The 12537-nt window shown below is 39.2% G+C and overlaps 1 protein-coding gene across 7 annotated transcripts in view; it reads right to left on the bottom strand.

Annotated features, from left to right (window-relative positions):
- Positions 1-1366: 1366 nt before the first annotated feature.
- The window catches only part of FLRT2 (fibronectin leucine rich transmembrane protein 2), a 68404-nt gene continuing 57233 nt past the window's right edge, over positions 1367-12537 (bottom strand). For all 7 annotated transcript variants that reach the window (XM_054026209.1, XM_054026205.1, XM_054026203.1 and 4 more), the window contains one exon: positions 1367-9212. In XM_054026209.1, coding sequence (XP_053882184.1) covers positions 6807-8792 — 1986 coding nt within the window. In that variant the 5' untranslated portion in view covers positions 8793-9212 and the 3' untranslated portion in view covers positions 1367-6806. The remainder of the gene's footprint in view (positions 9213-12537) is intronic.

Genomic DNA, 12537 nt, shown 5'->3' with positions numbered 1-12537 from the left:
AGCTTTGCAGGTCTTACAGAGAAAGAAAGAAAGAACTCATCAGTGAAGTGCAAGACTCTTGAAAATGACCTTTTTCTAGACATAAAAAATGACACAACTATATGTTTGATACTGCAGGCCCTTCCAGGGCCAGAAGTGAGTGCTGTGTATATCACTGGAAGTTGGGAATTTTCTCAAATGTCTAAATCTCCTGTTTGCAGTGTAGTTGTAGCTGTGTCAGTCCTAGGATATTAAAGAGATAAGGTGGGAGAGGGAATACCTTTTACTGGACCAACTTTGGTTGGTGAAAGAGACAAGCTTTTGAGCCACACAGAGCTCTTCTTCAGGTCTGGGAAAGATAATCCCAGCATGACAGCAAAACGCAAGGTGGAACAGATTGTTTAGCATAAGTAGTGAGCACATATTGTAAGGGACCATTCCGAACTCACACAGAAAAATGATAAAAAGACAAACACCCTATCAGCTCTGGGTGAACACTTTTCACAAAACCATCGCTCTATATCTGACATCTCAGTCCATATCCTCAAAGGAAAGGTGCACAAGACTTTCAAAAGACGAGGCTGGGAGCTTAAATACATTACTTTGCTAGACACCAAAAATCATGAACTGAAAAGAGAAACTGGATTTATGGTTTATTACAACAATCTGTAATCCACTAACCCCCTCTTTTTGTCCTATGATTGCACAAATGGGTCACTCCACCTCAAATGGTCCCTTACAATATGTGCTAACCACTTATCCTAAACAATATATTACACCTTGCATTTTGCTGTGACAGTGGTAGTACATTTCCCAGACCCGAAGAAGAGCTCTGTGTGGCTCGAAAGTTTGTCTCTCTAAACAACAGAAGATGGTCCAATAAAAGGCATTACCTCACCCACCTTGTCTCTCTAAAGCTCCTGTATACACATATACTAGGTGTGAGGTATATAAAATCTGCCAACTATCCTATGGCTGAATCCTGTTCTTCTTGGGTCTCAACCAGGACTGATTTTTCTGGGAGAAACTGGAGGAGAAGGAGGAATATTTCATTCCTGGAAAATAGATTAATGGATAAAAGGCAGGTTAGGGAGCCAAAGATGCAAGATACATGCATTTATCCTATGACTCTGCAATTTCTCACGTGGATTGGATATCACCTCCACATACACACGTAGCATTTATATATATACACATACTCTCTCACACACATACTATATGCAAACATTATGTTACATTCTTGTCTTCTTGAACAGTGATTTCCTAAATGCATATCAAGATGAGAATGTGTCTATAGCTAAGATAATCTTTCAGGAAATGACGCCAACAAGTAGTTCTCATTATAAGGGCAAAACTGCTTTGAACACAAAGAGATAAAACAAACAAGTCAGTTGGTTAGAATTTAAGGAGAGAGCAGATGTACAGCAAAACACTTTTTTAAAAATATGCAAAAATGAAAATTTGGAATCCTGACCATTTTTTTTTTACTCCATTCCCTTATGGATGAGATTTTTGATGAGATGAGATGTCTGAATTTTAATGCAGGCTCTCATAAAACACAGCAGGGTTTTGCGGTGGTTTTTTTCCCAATAAGTCTTTACTGAATAAGCCAACAAGATACTGTATAGTGTAGAATGGAGTCTTGAAGTTAAACATGGCAGGTCTCAGAAGATAGATAATGCAGGCTTCAAACTACTTGTACTATCTCATTATAGATAAAATATACCAAACACAAAGAAGAACCAAATTTGCATATGTCTCAATTAATAACAATGTTTTATGATTATTTTTCAATTAATATATTTGGAGCCACTATATCTGGGACCCAGTATTCATGACAATTTGTTCCGTGCCTTGTCTGTATTCGAGAGGCTCAGAATTTAACTCTAATGGGATGTGTTTCGTTTAGAGTCCCCAATATAGTCAATGCTTGCTGCATCCCCTTTGTGCTAGACTGCTGGGTGTGCTACTAGAAAGAACTGTCTTATTGAAGAGAAAATACAGTACCATGCTTGTGCAAAAACTTCACAAATAAATCTTTTACAAGCATCCTCTAGTGTCTTCTGTGATCCAAACTGACCTCTCCTGTAGATCTTAGGGAAGAATGTCAGCTTCAGCTTCCTAGAATTATCCTTTGTGTAAAAAGGAGAGTATCAGACAGGATTTGATGAAGCTTAGAGCTAGTTACTTTTGTTTTTGGCACTAATTTCTGTTTTGTTTTTTCATGCAGCTGGAAAGATAAGTCATGAGTAAAACCATTATTCTCATATTCTAAAGTAAAACTTTAATGTCTCTGTTATAAGTTAGAGCAAAGAAATGCTATAAACAAAGGACTCAATGGAAATTAACCACTTCACTGTCAAAAGCTGAGACTGAAACTGCTATTTAGTGTCATTAAAAAAAGTGCCTTACTTAGTTCTCTGAAGACTACACCAATTATACATTAAGAATTGGATTTCTTTGCTTGCAATTTTGGAGGGATTCTTTCCTCAGATAGACGAATTTTCTCACTCTGATAAAGATATAAAATGATTGGAAAAAATAAAATAAAAAGTGAGCTGGTCCAGTAGCAAATGGAACTGTAGCATTAGCTACTTCATTGTCATATTTGATATCAGGTTCATTTTATGTATTTATTGTCCCACATGGAAAACTCCTAATGTATTTTCAGCCAGGGGAAGTGGGGAATACAGAACATAAATATTCTTACAAAGGAGTCTATTGATGGCCTTCTCAATGCAAACCATACAGTTTAAAGATGTGCGACCTCCAGCTGTTTGTTTCTGCTTTTAAACTACATGATGTGAATGTTTGTCACATTGACAGAGTATATGAAAATTGGGACTAGTTTGTAAAGAAAAAGTCTTTGGAAAACCAATGCAGTGAGTACAAATCACAGTTCTTATGATGTTTTCATGATATTTAATTTACATCATTTCATTCCAATCCTTTTTATTCCCCACAGTGATCTGTTCTATATATTCACATGAGGTGAATGGGTCTATTGTAAAAAATGGATCAGACTTTCATTTGTGCACAAGTCCAACTCCTGAGCACGTAGACCCTAATGAATGTGTACACGCAGATCTATGGAAATCAGGATTAGCAAATGCACATTTCAGAGGTTCTGCTTGGGTTTTGTGTGCACACATTTGAAACTTTTCTCCATGGTGTATGCTAGCTAATGTAAGTATGCAGATCTTATACTAATTGAGGCAGATCCCATAATCTGCAGCATTAATGAAGCCTGTTTGGAATATACTCTGTACAAGATGAAAGCTTGTGATATTAATTTAATATTAAATGTCCAATCACAAAAAATATATTTGTCAACATTTATTTTTAGCTGAGAGGTTCCCAGTCTTTTCAGACATTTTACCAGACTCAGACTTCAGCTAGTGCCTATCACCTTCTTAGAATCATGGAATCAAAGGGACCGCAAGGTCATCTAGTCTAACCCCCTGCCAAGATGCAGAATTTGTGGTGTCTAAACCATCCAAGACAGACGGCTATCCAGCCTCTTTTGAAAACCTCCACCAAATGAAGCGTAGTCAACTATGTGCTAAAATGGAGTGTGAGCCGTTTGTATGACTGTGGAACCTAATATGAAATAATCCAAACTTTGTTGTGTGTTCCAAAACATCTATCTAAACTTTTGTTTGAATAAAACAGTGAATCTGTTTAGCTAGTACTCCCAGTTCTTTCAATTTGTTTTTCAGGGAAATCTGGTATAAGTGGGGTTTTTTTTTCAACATAACGTTCATGTAAAATGAGTCCTATGAACACTCCATGCCAATATGTTTGCACAAGGGTTCACTACCCGAAGCCCAAACTCTGTCATCTTTGAAATTTCTTGGATTTCCCTCCTGCTGTTTATAAAAGTTCCCATCATCAGTCAGGGAGCAGAATTAATGACATGTGACTTAGCTGGCCCAGTCACGCACCATGAATAGTCCAAGATATAGTCAAACTGAACAGTTTGTGAACAACCCCTCGTCTGGATCACATTCACAGGAGTATTCATCAAACAATTTTGAATAGCAAGCACAATCATGTCAATCAATCTGTGCATAGATAATTCACAATTGGAAATAAAGGGCTAAACTCACTGAAGAGGCAATTTGGTATTAATAACTCACCTAGCTCTAGTAACTACGATATACTAAGACCTAGTTCAGCTGATTGGAATTACAGAAGAGAAAAGTACTTACGGTATCAGACATCGAAGCATGAAGTACCAGTACTGGTATACATACCAATGATTGGGAACCATTATTAAATATGTGAGGTGGCTTTTTCAAACCAAACATATAATTAGCTATTTCAGTGAAATTAAATACTACATCCATGCCCAGAATGAATTCACTAACTCTACTTAATCTAAAATAAACTTTCATGTATACCGCATGCCACAGGTGTGTGCACATGCACATGTCTTGCTGCTTGTCTTGTGGGGCAGCTAAAACATATTAAACTAACAAACAAAAAAATACAGCCTTCTCTCAGTTATCTTGAGTAAATAGGTCACATACTAGGAAAAAACACTTTGCATAGACTTTTCTACCTAAAATTACACAATTTGAGATCATATGGCAGCCTTTTATTCAGCAAAATTTCAGTGACTTTACTATTACAGTAGCCACACAGGTTGCCTAAAATACCGGTTATAGCCGGAGAAAATAGCAAATATACAGAATATAGAATGGAATTCCCAAATGGGATTATAAAAGGTGTCGGTGGGGAGGGTTTAGTTCCTCAGATAATGATTGTACTTTGCCATCTACAACTAAAGATCAGATTAATCTCTTCAGTGCAGAAGCGAAATGTTTTCATGCCATTTTAGAAGTTGCACGCTCAAAGACTGCTGGGGTTCAGGGATGGGCATGGTGAAATTCACAGAGGAAAGGACCACAGCTCTCTCTCCCAACATACAAAGCCATCAATGATCATATAACCCCAAGTTTTTCAGAGTGATTTTGTTAAATCTTTAATTAATGGGCCACTTTAACTGGAATACCAACTTTTGCTGGACCTTTCTATGATCTCTGTAGCAAGCATGCATGCATTCCCTTCTCCCTTGGAAAAATGTTAGAAAACAAGCCCTGTGAGCTTTTTGTATGAGGGGCTTACTGATATTTGTGTGGTCTTCTTCCTCTTTGTTGTGAACTTGTGTGTGTTCCCTAGGCTCAGGAGACAGAGTGCGCCAAAGTGTAAAAAAAAAAAAAAAAAAAAGAATAAAAATCCATCACTGAGCTGGCAAGAGAACCAGAGCTTTTGGCAAGCACAGGAGTCAGGAGTTGCTGGAACCTTATGTAACTTTCCGAGCAACATCATGATTTTAGTAGAAGCATGATGTTCCATACAATCTGTGTCAAGCCCAGGGATGCAGAATTGATTCCAACTGAAGAGTTGAGGGCAGAAGACAGCAAAATCTAGGCCCAGATACTACTTTTAAAGCACAGATCATTGTTGAAAAAGTGGCCAAAAGACTAAGGATTGAAGAAGGGAGAGTAAAAGGGGCAGCATGGACTAGTATCCATGCAAATCCCTCAACTCACCAAATGTTTAGTTAGTGCCTGTCGCCATTCACCTAAAACAATAGGAATTTGATGCGATTATTTCACTGAAGTTAATTCAGTTCATAGCAGGTCTGAGAGCTTTTCAAAAAACAAAACAAACAAACCAAAGCTCTCTCACTTGCCAGGTGGCTTCTTCCTAGTTCTCTGTACTGAACTTTATTCAGGCCATTAAACCAATCAGGGCCTAATCCAAAATCCACAGAAGCCAGTGGAAGTCTTTCCATGGATCTCATTGGATTTTTGGATGAAGCTTTCAGTGATTTGGATAGGTATATTGCCATTAAGGCATAGCAATTCCTATAGGATTTGGACATTTGATGTCAATAGGAGTTGACGGCACTCAGCATCTCACAGGTCCAGGCCTTAACTGAACATGCTAGTTCTGCCAAAGTTGCTCTCTTAGAAGGTCATGTGATCTGATGAGAGCCACCTGATAGCTGATGAGCACCCTCATTTCCCATTGAAGTTGGTTAGAAAATGTGTAAAACTTCTTAATGTTAATGAAAAATGGGGAAAAAATTCTCATGAAAATGTATCTGATATTTTGGGACCATTTTCTGACTAGCTCTTATGAATAGAATACAGAGAACTCTGAATCTTGCAGAAAGTGTCTGATGCTTTTTTGTTTCCATCCATAGCAGAAAAAAAAAAAAACCACCACTGAAACGGCCTCTCTGGTAGCACTTCAGAACTCCCACTTCTAGGTGGAACCAGGAAATACAGAGACAGGTGAGAGTGACAAATGGGGAACAGAGTTACTCCAACTTGTTTGAACCTCAGTAGAAGTTCATTATGAGTTTGGGTGAGAGGATTGTACTCATTTTATCAGAACTGGCTTTGCCCATCCCTAGTGACCCTGTTTTAATGAACACTTATGTCCCATACTACAGGACTACCTAGGGACCTTCAGACAGCTTCGACAGCAAAGTGGTTAATGTTTGAAGAATGAGTCTCTCTATCCTTTGCCATGGCATTGGGTTCTTATTGTACAACCCTGTACAGTACTTCAGCAATATTTTTTTTAAAGATTTAAAAAGCAAAGAGTTACAAAACCATTTGCAATTAACTTGAAATAGAAAAGATAGCACTTTTTTTTTAAATCCCATTATATAGTACACCGTATAAATTACAGAGTATTCAAATGCACAAATGCATCTGTGTAACATTTATCAAATGTAATTTTTTTGTGTGTGTTTTTTTTTCAGAGTTTTTGCTCGTAGTTCTATGCATCTCGCTTTCCCCTCACTATCACGTATGACAGTGTTCCAGATCTGAGACACTGCTGTTGCAGTATCGCATGTTGTTGGGGATGTGGCAGTCTGTGTAGTTAATTCCCCCGTTTGGGGTATAAATGGGCTGCAGTCTGAAATCTCCTTTAAGGAGCTGATCATTATTTAAGGAGACAATCTGGAAGCTGGTTTCCGTCATCTCCAGGATGGAGTTGTCCTTCTTGGTCCCCGCCTCACAATAGTCATCTTTCCGCCGGCCCCGGTTGTATTTCCACTTCTGGGAGGTGTAGCGCCCCTTTTTATGCATGTGCCAGCAAAAGATGCTGAGCAGGACCACAAGAACAAATATCACTGCACCCCCAATCAAGCCTGCCAGCAAAAAGGGGGAGCCCATATTCTGAGAAGTCGTCTGCTCATGGCTGGAGGCTGTGTTGCTGCCATTGTTTAAGTGGGAAGCCTTGGTTGTGGCTTCTGAACAGACAGTGTCTTCTCCAGCTCGGTAATTATTAAAAGCATCCAGTGGAACCAAACAAATCCGATAAGTGGATTTGGGTTCAAGATTCACCAAGCTTAAGTGTTGTTTCTCACCACTTACTATCCGTTCCTGGACAATGCCCCCTACCAGGCTGTGGCCCATTTTAACCCATGTGAGTTTGTATGCCATCACGGTAAAAAGGGCCAGCCAGTTGACTTGGATGCAAGTGTCATTCACAAAATGGATGGAGAGTTGGATCCTTTCGGAAATGGGAGGTGTCACCATTTCTCCGCCCTCCCTGTCAGGCACAGTGGGGAGTGTGGATGTGATGGGTGGGAGAGGACTGTATTTATCACTTGGAGTTGGAACTGATGAAGTGGGAACCAGTGTGGTTGGCAAGGTGGTAGCAGGGGCTGGGGTGATAAGTGGCAGACCAGGAGTGGTGGTGGGGCATGACAACATATTCATATTGAGCTCCCTGACAGCCATACCTCGGACCTGTTCTGGTCCCTGGCACATAAAACCCCGGACATTGATGGATGAGGGAATAAATTTGAGCCATTCAGTGACCCATTTAATACTGCAGTCACATAACCAGGGATTATTCCGCGCAGTGAGCTGCTTCAGGTTGTGGAGGTTATCAAAGACCCCTTTCACCAGCATCCGGAGCTGATTGTTGGAAATATCAAGCCGCTCCAGCTTGTGGAGGTTTGAAAAGGCTGAAAGTGGTATGTGGGTTATCTGGTTGTCCTGCAGGTAAAGCCTCAGCAGATGTGTACCTGGAAGATCAGGGGGAGGGTAGGATAGTGAATTCCGTACTATTGAGAATTCCTTGAGCTTGGTCAGATGGCTGAAGGTGCCCTCAGCTATACCTTTATTGGTAAGGAGATTGCCATCCACAATAAGACGTTCCAAGCTCGTGAGATTCTGGAAGGCCATGTCTGAAATTATGGCAATTCGGTTTTCATCAACTCTTAATTCTTGTAAGTCCACTGGAAGGCCAACTGGTACACTGCTCAGGTGATTCTTAGATAAGAACAGAAGCTTGAGGCTCACAGCTTCCCGAAATGCTCCATCCTCAACCCCTACAGTAGAGATGGAGTTGTCATCTAGGTGCAGCTCTTCCAGCTTCAGGAGCTGGGCCAGGGCAGCCCGCGAAATGGTTTGAATGTTGTTTTCCTGCAGGTGAAGAACCCTGACATTCTTGGGCAGGTTCATGGGAAACTCATCCAATTGGTTGCCATATAGGTAGACCGTGTGCACAGACTGAACGTTGTGCAGCTCTGCAGGGAATCCAGCATTATTAATTTGGTTATTGTGGAGGTAGAGTACGGTTACACCCTCCGGTATCCCAAGAGGCACTGAGGTCAAGCTTCGCTCATTACAGTAGACAAAGTTTCGGTCACAGCGGCACACATTTGGACAGGCCAGAGTTTTGGAGACCTGCATGCAGAGCCCCAGGGAAATTATGAGCCAGGATTTCAGGAAAGCAGCCCAATCTTTGGGCCACATTCTCGTCCACAGGCCCATTTTGAACTTAAAGAAACAGAATACCAAAGAAAGAGAAATTAAAACAATGATAAAGAACAGGTAGTGAAAACTCAGATTGTTGGAATCGGCTTGTATTTGTGTCCAGTGATCAGGTCAGAGGTAAAGTCCAGGAGGCTAACTGTGAAATAATTATTTTATGATTGGCCTTCTGCTCTTCATAGGAAAGCCACAGTTTGATTAGCCAGGATTACACACTTTGCTGCCTTCCTCCATGTGTGCTGAAAGAAGCAATAACTGTGTCTTTCAAGGTAAGCAACCGGCAATTTAAAGCTACCAAAAGTCGTCAGGAGAAAGGTTGGCTGGACCAGTAGTTCCTTTCTCTGAAGCAACGTAGTGGTGCACTCAGCTTTCTTCAGCCTCCAAGGTCTTCATTTCAGCTTGATGATGGATCTGAGAAGCCTGTTAAAGAAAAGCAAGAGAGGAAATTAAATAACATGATATGTTTAATAGAGAAGAACATCAATGGAAGAATATTCTGTTCACACAGCATATAACTCTTGTGGCATTTTGGAAATAGCTATGCTATTAAACAGTGGGCTAATATTACTACAGAAATATTCTAATAATAGATTCAATCCAAACCCCTTTGCAGTGATGGAAGTGCAATGAAAATTAACCACTTCACTGTCAAAAGCTGAGACTGAAAGTGTTAGTTAGCATCACTAATAAAGTGCATTATTCAGTCCCCTGAAGGCTACACTAATAACACATTAAGAATTGGATTTCTTTGCTTGCAATATTAGGAGGGATTCTGTCCCCAGACTAATTTTCTCACTCTGATAGACATAAAATGATTGGGGGGGAAAGTGAGCTGATCCACTAGCAAATGGAAATGTGGCATTAGCTACTTTGTTATCATATTTGATATCAGATTTGTTTTATCCATTTATTGTCCCACAAGGAAAACTCCTAATCTATTTTCAGCCAGGGGGAAGAGGGGAATACAGAACATAAATATTCTTACAAAGGAGACAATAGATGGCCTTCTCACTACAAGCCATACAGCTTAAAGATATGCAACCACCAGATATTCGTTTCTGCTTGTAAGCTACATGCTGTGAATGTTTGTTACATTGACAGAGTATATGAAAATTGGGACAAGTTTGTAAAGAAAAGTCTTTGGAAAGCCAGTGCAGTGAGTACAAATCACAGTTCTTATGATGTTGTCATGATATTTAATTTACATCATTTCATTCCAACCCTTTTTATTCCCCACAGTGATCTGTTCTATATATTTTCACATGAGGTGAATGGGTCTATTGTAAAAAATGGATCAGACTTTCATTTGTGCACAAGTCCAACTCCTGAGCGCACAGACCCTAATGAATGTGTGCAATCCATGATTTCAGTGAGGTTTGGATCAGTTCCGTATGTTTGCCTATAACATTCTCAGACTCTTGTCCTACCATGATCTGTTTAATATATTAAAACTCATACATTTTATTTCTAAAAGGCTTAAGTATTTTCTCCTTTTGAAAAAGAAAAAAGAAATTGACTCTGTCTCTTTGAGTCAATAAGAGGTATGTCATTGACATCAATGGGAAGAGGATCAAGCCCTAATTAATGAATCACACTGTATGCTTTTTCTTTTCATTTAATCTCCTTTTCTAATCTGTTCTGTTCAGATCTCTCCATATTCCCATGTACAGGGCCGGCTCCAGGCACCAGCGAAGGAAGCAGGTGCTTGGGGCGGCCAATGGAAAGGGGGGGGTATGTGTGGGTCTTCGGTGGCAATTCGGCGGTGGGTTCCTCTCGGAGGAAAGGCCCTTCTGCTGAATTGCCACCGAAGAATGAAGCGGCGTGGTAGAGCTGCCGCCAAAGTGCTGCCGATCATGGCTTTATCTTTTTTTTTTTTTTTTTGCTTCGCTGCTTGGGGCGGCAAAAAAGCTGGAGCCAGCCCTGCCCATGTACTTCCTTCTCTGCCCCAGTGCACTCTAAGTATCTACAATTTCACCTTAATGGATTATCAGCAGATCATCTGAGTATTTTTACTAAAACTATCAGCAGTGAAATAGTTAATAATGCTGGCACTCACACGGACATCATTAGACTTAAGAACTAATATTCCATTGAGAGGCATAAGGTAGTTTGCACCTGTCAAAGTTATTATTTTATGATATCAGCAGAGATTCAGAAATGCAACACTGTAGCAGTTCATATTTGGAGGGTTTTCTTTGCAACCATGAAAGTTAAGATACTTATTTTATTTAAAATGAAGCTTAGATTCTGCTACATAGGTCTATGACATACGGTGTATTCTGCAGAAAATTCCTTTGCACTAGAATACATGAGATTTTGAACATATGTTTTTTCTCCCCTGCTTGTGTCTCTTAATTTCTCTCTCCTTGTGATATTATTTATTATTCAACTTTATAACTGAATTATTTAACTCTGTAAAGCAATTTGGAATACAGTAGCTATGAAAGATACTTCATGAGTAGGGCCCTTCATTTTTAGTTTTTATTTTATTTAATTTTTCCTGGGAATTTATCAGTGTTTATTACCACAACAACAAAAACAGGTGAAAATCAGTGCAAACAACTATTAATAATTTTTCTGGGTAAATATTAGGGTTTATTTTGGTGGACGGAAAGACGGGAAAAAGTATTTAGTAGATTAATGCTTTGAATTCTGTTGATCAATGTGATTTGCCGCAGAACAAAAACAGAACTGAAGACACAAGGCCAACTCTGAGTTTAAGAAAACAATATATCTCTAATACCCAAATAAAACTTTTCATTTGAATAAACAGTTTACTGTTGTAGACTTAGAACTATTAGCCTATAAATGTTTACATTTAATAATTGGGCTACATCCTTAGCAGCACATTCACTGAACTTCAGCCTTTTCTCCTGGTTTTGTCTTTTTAAAACTTTCAAATACTTCCTTGTGTTCTGAAACGTATTCTGATGCAGACTTTTGTTTTCTTCCCATTTTAGCGTGTCAGATCTTTAAACCATTATCTGCTAACAGCTTGAAATGTGTGTGTGATGGGAGTAAGATTCATCAGTACATTCAGATGCTCATGCCCTTCAAAGATTGTATACATGCCTGTTTGTTTATTGTGTGTATCTTCTAGACTAATACACAGCCTTACTTCAACAGGCAGCTTTGCATACACACACAGACTAATGTATTATTGTAATACATATATCTCATGCAATGTATTGTATTTTCCTACTAAAACAAGTAATTTTTATATATTTGAATTATACAAAAGTAGGGTGAAAATCAGAAAAAAATGAATAATACTTTTTGTAAAACCCAGTAATTTTTTGGTAAAAATCAATTTAAGCTGAAAACGAAGGAGCTTATACCTGAGGTAGTGTTGCCTTGTTAAAGCTACAGTGTCCCTAATACTTAAGCCTCTGTACAGATGTTTTTAAAATAATTGCATTACCCTACCACACCTTGCTTAACGCAATCTGAAATTCATGAGCTGATCATCCATTGACCTCAGCTGAAATTGCAGGTGCTCGGTTCTTTTCAGGATTTGGCCCAAAATACAACTGTTGAAAGAATGTCTCTTCAAAAAGAAATATGAGTAATTACAATAGGCACTCAGTATGGTATTGAGGGGCACAGGAAAACCTAGCTAGATAATATCCTCTTTAAAAAACACTGTCTCTTTTCAAATAGCATAGTGGCATCCATCTCTAAATGTAGTGCAAGAAATTTAATTCAGGAGCAAACAGCATCTTAAAGCTTATACCTGTACTACTGC

This window comes from Malaclemys terrapin, chromosome 4 (assembly GCF_027887155.1).
Source record: "Malaclemys terrapin pileata isolate rMalTer1 chromosome 4, rMalTer1.hap1, whole genome shotgun sequence".
Classification (NCBI taxonomy): domain Eukaryota; kingdom Metazoa; phylum Chordata; order Testudines; family Emydidae; genus Malaclemys; species Malaclemys terrapin.
Note: the sequence above shows the minus strand (reverse complement) of the source record. Positions and strands in the feature narration are given on the sequence as shown.